The sequence below is a fragment of the Stenella coeruleoalba genome (assembly GCF_951394435.1).
Source record: "Stenella coeruleoalba genome assembly, chromosome: 2".
NCBI classification, from domain to species: Eukaryota; Metazoa; Chordata; class Mammalia; order Artiodactyla; family Delphinidae; genus Stenella; species Stenella coeruleoalba.
Genome location: NC_137147.1, coordinates 85054816 through 85067004, shown reverse-complemented (window position 1 = coordinate 85067004; position 12189 = coordinate 85054816). Strand labels below are relative to the sequence as shown.

The 12189-nt window shown below is 35.4% G+C and overlaps 1 protein-coding gene across 4 annotated transcripts in view; it reads left to right on the top strand.

The window, feature by feature from the left end:
• The window catches only part of TMEM87A (transmembrane protein 87A), a 43254-nt gene that overhangs the window by 8036 nt on the left and 23029 nt on the right, over positions 1-12189 (top strand). For all 4 annotated transcript variants that reach the window (XM_079906889.1, XM_079906888.1, XM_079906891.1 and 1 more), the window contains exons 5-9: positions 2017-2070; positions 2153-2197; positions 6060-6177; positions 10891-10952; positions 11738-11921. In XM_079906889.1, coding sequence (XP_079763015.1) covers positions 2017-2070; positions 2153-2197; positions 6060-6177; positions 10891-10952; positions 11738-11921 — 463 coding nt within the window. The remainder of the gene's footprint in view (positions 1-2016; positions 2071-2152; positions 2198-6059; positions 6178-10890; positions 10953-11737; positions 11922-12189) is intronic.

The window sequence follows — 12189 nt, the reverse complement described above, 5'->3', positions numbered from 1 at the left end:
ACTCCTCAATTCCTTCTGACAGAAGCAAGTTAGAATCATGTTCTGATAGGTACATAGTCAGCCACTTAAATATTCATCTCAAAGAGAGGATGGGCTTTCCTTTGTGTGTAAAAAGCAAAGCCCTGGGTTTTTTTATTATAGTAAAATATATATAACATAGAATTTACCGTTGTAACCATTTTTAAGTGTGCCATTCGGTTACATTAAGTACATTCACCTTGTTGTGCAACTATCAGCACTAGCCATCTCCAGAACTTTTTCATCATCTGCAGTGGTTACTTCATAACGATTAAATAATAAAAACACCCACCCCCCCTTCCACTCCCACTTCCCTGGTAACAACTATTCTACTTTCTTTCTCCGTTAATCTGACTGCTCTAGATATCTCAAAGAAGTAAAATCATACAGTATTTTTTTGGCTTCTTTAACGTAATAAAATGTTTTCAGGGTTCGTCCATATAGCATGCATCAGAATTTCATTTCTTTTTTAAGGCTGAATAATATTTCATTGTACATATGTACCACATTTTCTTTATCCATTCATCCATTGATGGACTTTTGAAACCCTCATTTTTTAAACCTCTTGTCATCTCATCTAATTTATATATCCCAGAATCAACATTTTTAGATTTTCCTACTATAGACTTGAAATCAAAGGGTTGAACTTCACAGCTTTTTTCGAATAAAGGGGAAGAGGTGAATAATATTGTTTATTTTATTTTATATTATTATTATTTTTTCTTGGCCGTGCTCTGTGGCTTGCGGGATCTTAGTTCCTTGACCAGGGATTGAACCTGGGCCACGGCAGTGAAAGCACCAAGTCCTAACTACTGGACTGCCAGGGAATTCCCAATATTGTGTATTTTAATTCTTATATATATGTAATCATATAAATGGGGTTTATATTATAAAATTCTCCTTTCTGAGAAGTAGAATCTGACCCCAGTTTTTTGATAGAAAAATTATGTATTTTATAGGTGTTGAAAATAGTTATTTTAGCTATAGCCTTTACTTTGTTTTACTGCATTTAAGTACTGCTTCAGATTATTTAGCACCTTTCCTTGAAGAGGCAAGTTCATGGAAAGTTAGGTTTTCTGTCTACTTACTAGAAGTAAAGTTTATTGATAAGAAGTCTTTTACTTAATAATTATTAATTGATGAGCAAATGAAGTCATTGATAATTGAACTACAAGGGTTGTGTTCTTGTCATACCGTAGATTTTATGACCTCGGATAAAAAGAAAATAGCTTTAAAATAGTGGAAGTATGGTAGAAAAAGGAAGCTAGGCACAATGTGATATTGAGTAGGGGGTTTTCTGTTGGTTTTCCAAATTTATTCCCCAGGCTAGGAGGATTGGTTGGCCTTTCTTGGATTTGATTGTGGAAAGTTACCTGTTGTATATTGTTGCCCAAGGTTCACTACTTTTAGATCTGTTATCAGCTTTCCAGGGTTTTGGCATAAACCCCTCTTCATAAGGTTTCCTCCTCCAGTCTAATGTAGAATTGAAATACATGTCCTAATTACTCAGGAAGGATAATGCCTCCTTTGCTGATAACTGGTAAGAAAGGTAATTAGTGGAGGTTTTTTTACAGGCATGGCATGTGTTGTGATGGAAGGAGCAGTGGACCTCAGAGTTAGGAATCTTAGGTTCAGATCCCATTTCTGCATCTAAAGCTTTATAGCTTTGAGCCACATTTTCCTCATGTGTAGAAATTCAGGGAACTATGACATCCATTTATCCTACTCGTATGTTTTCTGTCTAAGGTTTTGTCAAGAATGACAATATCTGTAATCTTATAGAAAAATTGAGTGGCCAGTTTGGTTTGATACTATTTTTTAGTTTCTAGCAAGGTTTTATTCACTTGTTTGTGGTTAATTGGAAGTATTTTGTCTGTTACTGCCATATTATTATGTCTACTTTTATATGTTTTGCTTTAACTGTTTCTGTGGATTTTGAGCTATGCTTTTCTTTTGCTGTTATGCATCTTTAATTTTAGTTTTCTATTTCTTTCATAGAGTTTTTCTGGGGATTTCGTGCATCGATTGCCTCTTTTAGGAGAAAAACAGGAGGTAATTGTTTTCCTTTTTATATATTTCTGAGAGTACAGTAGAAATTCTGAATTAATTTTCTTTTTTGTTTGTTTGTTTGAAGGCCAAGGAGAATGGAACAAATCTTACCTTTACTGGAGACAAAACTGTAAGTGTGATAGGGAATTTAGGGCATTGAACACATTTTAGTGTTCTTATGTTTGTTTATTTTAAATTCTTATCTTATGCTTACATTTAAAAAGAAACTTAAGAATGGAAGTTATACACCAAAATGTTAATAACGGTTATATCTGGATGATATTGTGAATGATTTTTATTTTCTTTTTTATGTTTTCTGTCTTTTCCATGTTTGCTACAATCAGTCTGTATTGTTTTGTAATTATCACCTTATAAATATTGTTTGTAAACAGTAAGAAACTTTTAAGGAAGAACCTTAAACTCCATGTAAAATCTTCTGATAGAATATAATTGGAAGAGTACATCTCAAATTTTACCCTTTTAAAATGTACAATTAAGAGGTTTTTAGTTGTACGACCACCAATCACTGTCTAATTCCAGAACATCTTCATCACCCCGAAAACTAACCATGCAGTCATTAGCCGTCACTCCTCATTCCACTGTTCCCCCAGCTCTAGGCAAACACTATTCTTTCCGTCTCTGTGGATTTGCCTGTTCTGTTCACTTCATATAAATGGAATCGTTACAATTTGTGGCCTGTGTCTGTCTTCTTTCACAATTTAAAACTCTGTTTTAACTTTTACTTCCTTCTTGTACAGAGCCTTAAGATCAGTCGGGGTGAGCAGTTAGGGCCTACTCAGGCCTCTCTTGGGCTGCTTACTATTTTACCATGATTTTTATAATAAACTCCCAGTTGATGTACATTGGGTTGCTTCCAAATTTTCACTGTTATGGATAGGATCATGTTCATAGTGTCTAGCTGTATCTTTGTGCACATTTATAATATTTTCTTTAGCCTAAATTCCTAGAGGTGGAACTGTTGGGTCCAAGTATATGCACAGTTTATAAATTCTTTTGTAATGTTTTGTCAAAGTGCTCTGGAGAAAAGTTGTAGTGATTTGTGGTCCGAAGAAGGTAAGATTGCGTTTCTCTCTTTCCTCACAAACAATGGCTATTATAATTTAAAACAGATTTATGCAATTTTTCAGGTTAAATTTTTGTAAATTGTATTAAAAAATAATTGTTGATGCTGAATATCCATTTACATGCATATTGGCTGTTTGTAATTGTGCTTTATTCAGTGGTCTTCTGTGCATAGCATACTTTTAAGTTCTACTCAGGGCTTGAGCCCTGTTCCCAGTGATTAAAGCTGGCTGAAAAGATAACCCTGTTGAATATCACAAGTAATATTTAGAAATATTTAGTCTGTTTATAGTCAAAAGAAGTCAAAGAATTATCTGTCCTTTGATTATTCTTCCTGAAATTGAGCCTAAGAGAATATAATCCTATTTAAAGGATACTAATAAGTTCAGTATCTCTACCCACTTTTATTAAAACTCTGATAAAACATGTTTTTTAGAGGAAGGAGCCTCTCTCTGTCCCTTCCCCTAAGAAAAGATTTAATATCTTGATTAACTGAGTTTTCTGGTTTGATTTAAGGAATAATGTGATATGTTTACTATTATAATTTTTTTTTTATTAATAAGTTTTATTTTTTGGAGCGGTTTTAGTTTCACAACAAAATTGAGCAAAAAACACAGAGAGTTCCTGCATACCACCTCCACAAATGCACACTCACACTCCCACACCATCAGCATCCTGCACCAGTGTGGTACACTTGCTACAATTGATGAGCCATCATTGACACATCATTATCAACCGAAGTCTAGTTTACATTAGGGTTAGTTCTTTATGTTGTACATTCTTTGGGTTTTAAGAAGTGTAAAATGACAGATAAACACCATTATAATATCATACAGAATAGTTTCATTGCCTTAAAAATCCCCTGTGCTCCAGTTATTCATCCCTCCCTATCCCCAAGCCCCTGGCAATCACTGATTTTTTTTTTTTACTGTCTCTATAGTTTTGCATCTTCCAGAATGTCATATAGTTGGAATCATATATAGTCTTTTCAGATTGGTGTCTTTCACTTAGTAATATGCATTTAAGGTTTCTCCATGCCTTCTCCTGGCTTGATAGTTCATTTCTTTTTAGTGCTGAATAATATTTCATTGTCTGGATGTACCACAGTTTGTTTATCCATTCACCTATTGAAGGAGCTAGTAATAGTATCTGATAGGATTGTTGTGAGAATTAAAGAAAGTAATAAATATTACATGCTTAACAGAGTGCCTAGCCTATGAATATTATTTTTACAGGGTCAAAATATCTATATTTCAGAGTTAAGTGCAAACTTTATCAAATCTTGGAATATGAGAATCAGTCCCTTTGAGATTTGTAAGAGGTAATTTTTAAGATACGTAAAATTAATAGCAGAGCAGCTTATTATACCAAAGTTTTACTGGTTAATGAACAGTTAAGTTCAGGAGAGCTTCAGTGGATAAATAGGACATGATTACCTGTAACTTTGAATATGTACAGTTTTCTTACAAAGTGCCCCTGCATTTTGTCAGAAAGAGACTATCAGGCAGAGGTAAATCAACGTATGATTCAACATGACATTTATGTCCTTAAGTTACTAAGATAACCTAGTAAATGTAAAGCTGAAGAATCATTTAATCTGCTTTGTTTTGACACTTCGAATTTGTATCATGGAATATAATTTTTGAACTCTTGTTCAGAATTTTCTTGGGTTGTAGGATAATTTTAGCATTTGAGAAAAGCTGTGGCTCCCTAGGAAAATGCAGAATCTATTATCCACTTTGAGGGGTTTCATAGATCAATGAAGCTTACCCAGAGGTCTCTGGATAAAAGTTCCTTTTAAGACCAGAAAGTAATAAATTGCAAGTCTAAGTAGTAGTGCCTCCTTTCAGACATGAGGAAGGAGCAGCCAAGCTTTTTCTATGTTCATCTCCCTTGTCTTTCTGTTTTAGTCTTGCTTTTGTGAAGGTCCATAGTCCATCTAGCATTTAAGGCAACACATCCTTTGATGGCTTTTTGGTAGGGCTGTGCACAGACTAACTGGCTTTGGATCAGGTAACCAGTTCCATAAACATGGAGGCTATTTATTCTACTTTCTTGACTTTGGGGGACAGTGACTCTTGCTTTCCATATAGCCTAGCCAAGATTAAATTTTTGATATAAATGTGAGACCTTGTTAGCAGAAATTGTGGTGGTCTTGGGAAGGGCATTGAACAAAGAGAATTAGATTCAGGAGCTAGTGTTTATAATTCACCGATGTCATCATGGGTGATTTTTTCCAGGTGATTTAAATTAAATTTCTTTAGTTTGTTTGGGATATCTGTGTAAAATATAACCTAGCATCTTAGCATGGCTTAAGTAGAGTTTCATTTTAGGAATTTAAATTGAGGTTTTCTTTGTTAAAAGAAAAATGTTAAACATGAGATTTTTGTGTATAACAAAATATAAGATGTCCTGCCTTTTAGTAATTTATAATTAACCTACTTTATTGTATACACTGTAGGCCTGTTTGTTTTGTTTTGGCTACTGTTGTAATGAGTAAAAGTGAAGGACTCAACCAAGTTTCTGGGCACATTCTGGAACGAAATATTCATATTGTGTAATTAACCTGTGGGGTTTTTTTTTGCCACTTTGTAATTTTTAAATTAATTTTTATTGGATTATAGTTGCTTTACAATGTTTTGTTAGTTTCTGCTGTACAGCAAAATGAATCAGCTATACATATACATATATCCCCTCTTTTTTGGATTTCCTTCCCATTTAGGTCACCACAGTGCATTAAATAGAGTTCCCTGTGCTATACAGTATGTTCTCATTAGTTATCTGTCTTATACATAGTATCAATAGTGTATATGTGTCAATCCCCATCTCCCAATTCCTCACCCACCTCCCGCCAACCTGTGTTCTTAATTCTTAAGATTGGGAGATTTGATGTCTTCTTTCTTCTCTAGGTAATGCATGAGCCCTTGAAAACTTGGCAAGATGCACCATACATTTTTATTGTACATGTTGGCATTTCACCCTCCAAAGAATCATCAAAAGAAAATTCACTAAGTAATCTTTTTACCAGTAAGTACATTTTGTTTCTTTTTATCATTTGTATTACTGTTATCTAGCTGTGTCGCATGGTGGGTAGTGTAAAATTGCTTTAAAGAGGTAATAATAAGGGGAATTCCATTGCTGTCCAGTGGTCCGGACTTCATGCTTCCACTGCAGAGGGCACAGGTTCGATCCCTTGTCAGGGAACTAAAATCCCACAAGCCACGCAGTGCAGCCAAAAAAATAAAGAGGGAATAACAAATTAAGAATGTTGTCAAGTAGAAAAATAGAGGGAGAGAAATTAACATTTTTCTGCATTCAATATGTATGTGATAGGCACTTCATGTATGCTTTCTTATTATGTATTATAGATACTAGATTTCATTTTCCTTCATTTGATCCTCCTGCTTTTAAAATTTTCAATTAGTATTATGTTCTCAGTAGACTTGTTAAAACTTAGTTATGAAGTCAAAACTTGGAAATTTTTAAATCAATTGACTTGGATAATTTTTTAATGTCTCAATTTTTCTTAGTGTTCTCCTTTCTACTTTTGCCGCCCAGTTTAGGGATTCATCATTTCTTACCTAGAATTTTACAATAACTTACTAATTGGTCTTATCTTCTGTGGTTTCTTTTTTTGTTTCTTCCTTCTCTTTTACAGTTTTCTTCCCTCCCCTGCTTTCTCGAGTAGAATGTTGAATAGAAACAATGATGGTGGCCATCCTTTCTTGCTCCTGACTTTATTGGCAATATTAGCACATTTCACCATTAAGTATGATGTTTACTATAGATTTTTTATTGTCTTTTTTTTTTTAAGATTTTTATTTTATTTATTTTTTGGCTGCGTTGGGTCTTTGTTGCTGCATGTGGGCTTTCTCTAGTTGCGGTGAGTGGGGGTTACTCTTGTTACAGTGCGTAGGCTTCTCGTAGCCGTGGCCTCTCATGTTGCGGAACACGAGCTCTAGGCACGTGGGCTTCAGTAGTTGCAGCACGCAGGCTCAGTAGTTGTGGCTCCCGGGCTCTAGAGCGCAGGCTCAGTAGCTGTGGCGCGTGGGCTTAGTTGCTTCACGGCATGTGGGATCCTCCCTGAGCAGGGCTCAAACCCGTGTCCCCTGCATTGGCAGGTGGACTCCCAACCACTGCACCACCAGGGAAGCCCTACTGTAGATTTTTAAAAAATATTCTTTATTTGGTTCAGGATATTTCTTTCTATTCTTGGTTTACTAAGTGAATTTTTTCTTTTTTCTTTTTTTAGTATTGAGAATGAATACTCAGTTTTGTGGAATGCTTAACTGTATTGATTAAATTGATCATATAGATTTCCTCATTTAATCTATTAATGTGATGCATTGCATTACTGGTTTTCTAATGTTAAACCATTCTTGAATTTCCGAGATGCCACTATTTAGCCTTGATACACACACACACACACACACACACACACACACAAACACACACACACACACACACACACACACACACACACACACACACACACACACACACACACACACACAGATTCTATTTTCCAGAATTTTATTTAGAGTTTTTTGTCATATGTTCAAAGTAAGATTGGCCTATGAGTTTCATACAATGAATCAGAGAATGTCCCGTTTTTATATTCTGTTGAGCAGTTTTTGTAAGGATAGAATTATCCATTCCTTGAATGTTTGATAGAACTCACTTATGATAGTGTTTTGGCCTGATGTTCTTTTTTTCCCTCATGAAGGTTTTTGGTTTTTTGGGTTTTTTTTTTTGGCTCACTGCGCGGCATGCAGGATCTTAGTTCCCCGACCAGGGATCGCCCTGCAGTGGAAGCACGGGGTCTTAACCACTTGACCACCAGGGAAGTCCCATGCCATGAGGATTTTAAACAACTGATATATTTTCTTTCTTTCTTTCTTTATTTTATTTTTGGCTGTGTCAGGTTTTAGTTGCAGCACGCAGGATCTTTCGTTGCGGCACATGGGCTTCTCTCTAGTTGTGGTGTGCAGGCTCCAGAGTGCATGAGCTCTGTAGTTTGTGGCACTTGGGCTCTCCAGTTGAGGCACGCAGGCTCAGTAGTTGTGGCACGAGGGCTTAGTTGCCCCACAGCATGTGGGATCTTAGTTCTCCAACCAGGGATCGAACCCACATCCCCTGCTTTGGAAGGTTGATTCTTTACCACTGGACCACGAGCAGAGTCCCAACAACCGATTTATTTTCTTTAATAGTAATAAGTATTTTAGCTTTAGTTTTTCTATTTTTCCTTGAATCAGGGTTTTTCTTTTTTTTCCCACTGAGAAATTGTCCATTTCATTCAAGATTTCAAATTTGCTGGCCTAAAGTTAGTAATGATATTACTTTACAAAAAAAAAAATCTTTTTTTATGCTTAATATTGCTTTTGTGACTTCTCTTTTTAACTTTTAAAATATTTCTAGAATTCTGTTTTACTATATTTTTATCCCAATGAACCAGCTTCTGGTTTTGTTAATTTTCCTATTTCATTGTCTATTTCATTGATTTCTACTTTCGTCGTTATTCTTTATTTCATTTGACTTAATTTTAAACTTTTGTTTTTTATGGATTCTTGTATTGAATGTTTAATTCCCAAGACAGAGATGGTTCTTATTCTCCATAGTAATATGGAATATAGCAGATCTAGGCAAGCCAGAGGTGGCCTGGCAGTTTCTAGACCCAAGACATATGTATATCCTCCTGTATCTAGGCCCATGGCTTCCTAATGAGTAATAGTCTCAAGGAGCATTTGCCAAGATTTACCTTGTACCTTCTTTCTTTGGAAAGGGTGGAGAAGAAACCTTGCTCCACTCCACTTCAGGCTCTTCATGCATCAAATCTGGCTCTGGTTCCCCTTTATCTTAGACTCCTACTAATTTCAGTGATCCCACAGGAGCTGCACGCTCAACTACTGTAGCATACTTTGGGGCCCAGAGTCCACCATGACCATGGATTCAACCTCATGCACTGTTCTGAGTTTTTGTTCAGTTTTGATACATGGAGCTGTTTATCTTGTTTTTGATCTCATGTCCTTTTTGTTTCCTCTCTTTTTTGTTTTTGTTTTATCCATCTGTTGTTTGGAACTAAAAAGACGATACTCAAAACTTAACTACACCTTGTGAAAGTCCTAAAATTCTCTCTCTAAAACACTTTTATCATCTTTCTTACCTTCATTAAAACCTTTGATATCTTCCTGTTACTATAAAATGTCCAATTCTGCAGCAAGGCTTACAAACTCTACAAATTGTCCCAGTTTACCTTTTGCTGCGTTGTGTCAAAATGCTACTGTATGGTACCATATGGAGTCTCAAACTACATGTTCTTTAAATATATCATGCATTTTCACACCAGTCTTCGTTCATGTAATGTCCTCTACCTGGATGGCTTTTTACTTCATCATAGAAAATACACACTCATCCTTCTGGGTCTGGCTCAGGGGCACAGTTCTCTGTTGCTTTCCAACTCCCTGTCCCCTGAAGATAGTAATCCGTTAGATGGCAGAAAACATCCTCTACATCTTTCCATCTCCTATATTTTCCATAGTGTGTGTCACGTGGTAAGTGCTCAGTAAATGTATGTTATATTTTAGCATAGAGCAGGGATTAGCCAACTTTTTCTTAAAGTGCCAGATAGTAAATGTTCTCTCTGCTACAACTACCCAGCTCTGCCACTGTGGTGTAAATGTAGCCATCAACAGTATGTAAGTAGGTGGATGTGACTATTTTCCAATAAAACTTCGGAATAGATGGCCAGATTTGGTCCATGTGCTATATTTTGCTGACCCCTGCTGTAGAGTCAACAGAGAATTGACAAATATTTACTAATTATTTTATTTACTCTTTTATTAAATTAAGAGGGCTTAGATTACTAACCAGTTCAGCTATGAAATTTTTGTGATTGCTATTATGGGATGCTCCTTTTCTTCATATAAGTATTAGACCTGATTTACTTTTAATAATGGTATGTCCTTTTTGCTTGATAAAAATTAGTAGGAAATTTTTGTTGAATAGTCTCTCTCTGGTGATAGATACCACTTCTCAGATAAATCAGTTTATTTATTAATCATACTTAAAATTTATCCAAGTAGTTTTATCACTTACAGTTTTATAGTAGTTATAGGTTTGCTTCAGGAAGGCAAATCTTTCAAATTCTTGTTGTTACTGTCATTTGTTCTCTTCATTAAACACTTCCTTATTATTAAGCACCTTCTGAAAATGATGTATTAATTATGAAAGTCACATAAAGTTAAAGTAGGTAAAAATGAAAGAAAGCAGTAGGAAAATATAGGTAAGGAGAGAGAAGAACAAAGAGGGCAGCAGAATGAAGGAATGAAGTCCAATACTTTTCAAAGCATATTAGTGATGTAAGAAAAAGCATACATGAAGTATGTTTGGAATTTAGAGGAGATGGGGAATAGTTCCACTTGGGCAGCTCACCAGGTTTTGTGGAGGAAATACATTCAACTTAGTCTTTAAAGGATGTGAGTATGGGAACAGAGGGCTTTTCCACCTAAGATACTGACTAGAGCAGAGTCATGCTGAGGCCTGTGCAGGACACAGCACAAACCATCAGAACACTTCATGAATTTCAGAGTGCTTTACAAATGTAATATTCACCAGGATTGAAATGGATAAAAGTAAATTACCCAATGGAGTTTTCATTAATTTAATCAAACAAATATCAGATAATGTTCTTGTTTAATTTTTTCATTCTTTACATTAATTCTGAGGACTGTGTTTTGGCAGTGACTGTTGAAGTGAAAGGTCCCTATGAATACCTCACGCTTGAAGAATACCCATTGATGATTGTAAGTGAACTTATATTCTTTAACCTCAACATTAAATGAGTTTAGCTTGAAAGATTGTCCATGTTTTGTGGCAGTATTAAAGACTTGTTCCTGAACAGTTCCGAAAATACTGCTTGTAGTTCTGTACTTACTTCCTACTAGAATGTGATCTTGGAAGTGTCAGTGAACCCCCCTGTGCCTCATTTTCTCATTTGTAAAATGAAGTCAGTGACTTGTGGAATTTTAGAGTTGGAAAGTACCTCAAAGGTCATTTCACCTCTCACATCCTCTCTAGGATCCAAAATGGGGTACTTCTTAAAACCCTGTAGTTTCTGATCCCATTTAGGATGAGTAAATGATGACACTTTCTCCTTTTCAGTCTGTGTGTCTGAGAACATCCTTAATCTGTTTTCAGATTTCGTTTGTTTGTGGAGTTTTTTTCTTTTTCCTTGTGCTTTTATAGTTTTCCCACTCTGTTGTGTTTCCTTGCCTTCAGCTGTATCCTAACCCTACCGTGCCTTTTTTCCTTTCATTGTCTTCATTTAAATAATTTTAGATTGTGAGTTGAAAAAACTCTTTTAATAAAAAGAGTGGTCACTCTCTAAGGGAAACTCTTAGGTAGTCTCTCTCTGCCCGAGAGGAGACAGTTTTTTCATCTTAGTATTGAACTTCAAAGAAATAAAATAATTTTTAAAATAGAAGGTGTAGTATGTATATTTTTTACATTATGTTAAGACACTGTATTGATTCTAAATTGGCTCTTGGCCTTAATCCTTCTTTTTCTCTTTTACCCACTTGGATGACAGTTTTTCATGGTGATGTGTATTGTATATGTCCTATTTGGTGTTCTGTGGCTGGCATGGTCTGCTTGCTATTGGAGAGATCTTCTGAGAATTCAGTTTTGGATTGGTGCTGTCATCTTCCTGGGCATGCTTGAGAAAGCTGTCTTCTATGCAGAATTTCAGAATATCCGATACAAAGGAGAATCTGGTATGTGACCAAAAAATGTTTGCCAGTTTGTTAGTGGTTGGCAGGTGAAACTTAAGACAATTTTCCTAAGGTCAGCAGTCATTAAGTAGCTGTAACTTTGCAGTTACTTAATTATTAGAATAACTTAAGCAGAATCACTATGATTGTGACTTTGTTTTTAATCTCTTAAATTGTGGGTTCAGTTATTTAAGAGTAATTTTATTGAAATAAACTCACAAAAGTTACTACAGTAGTGGCCACTTTGGGACTATTATTATCATTATTGAAT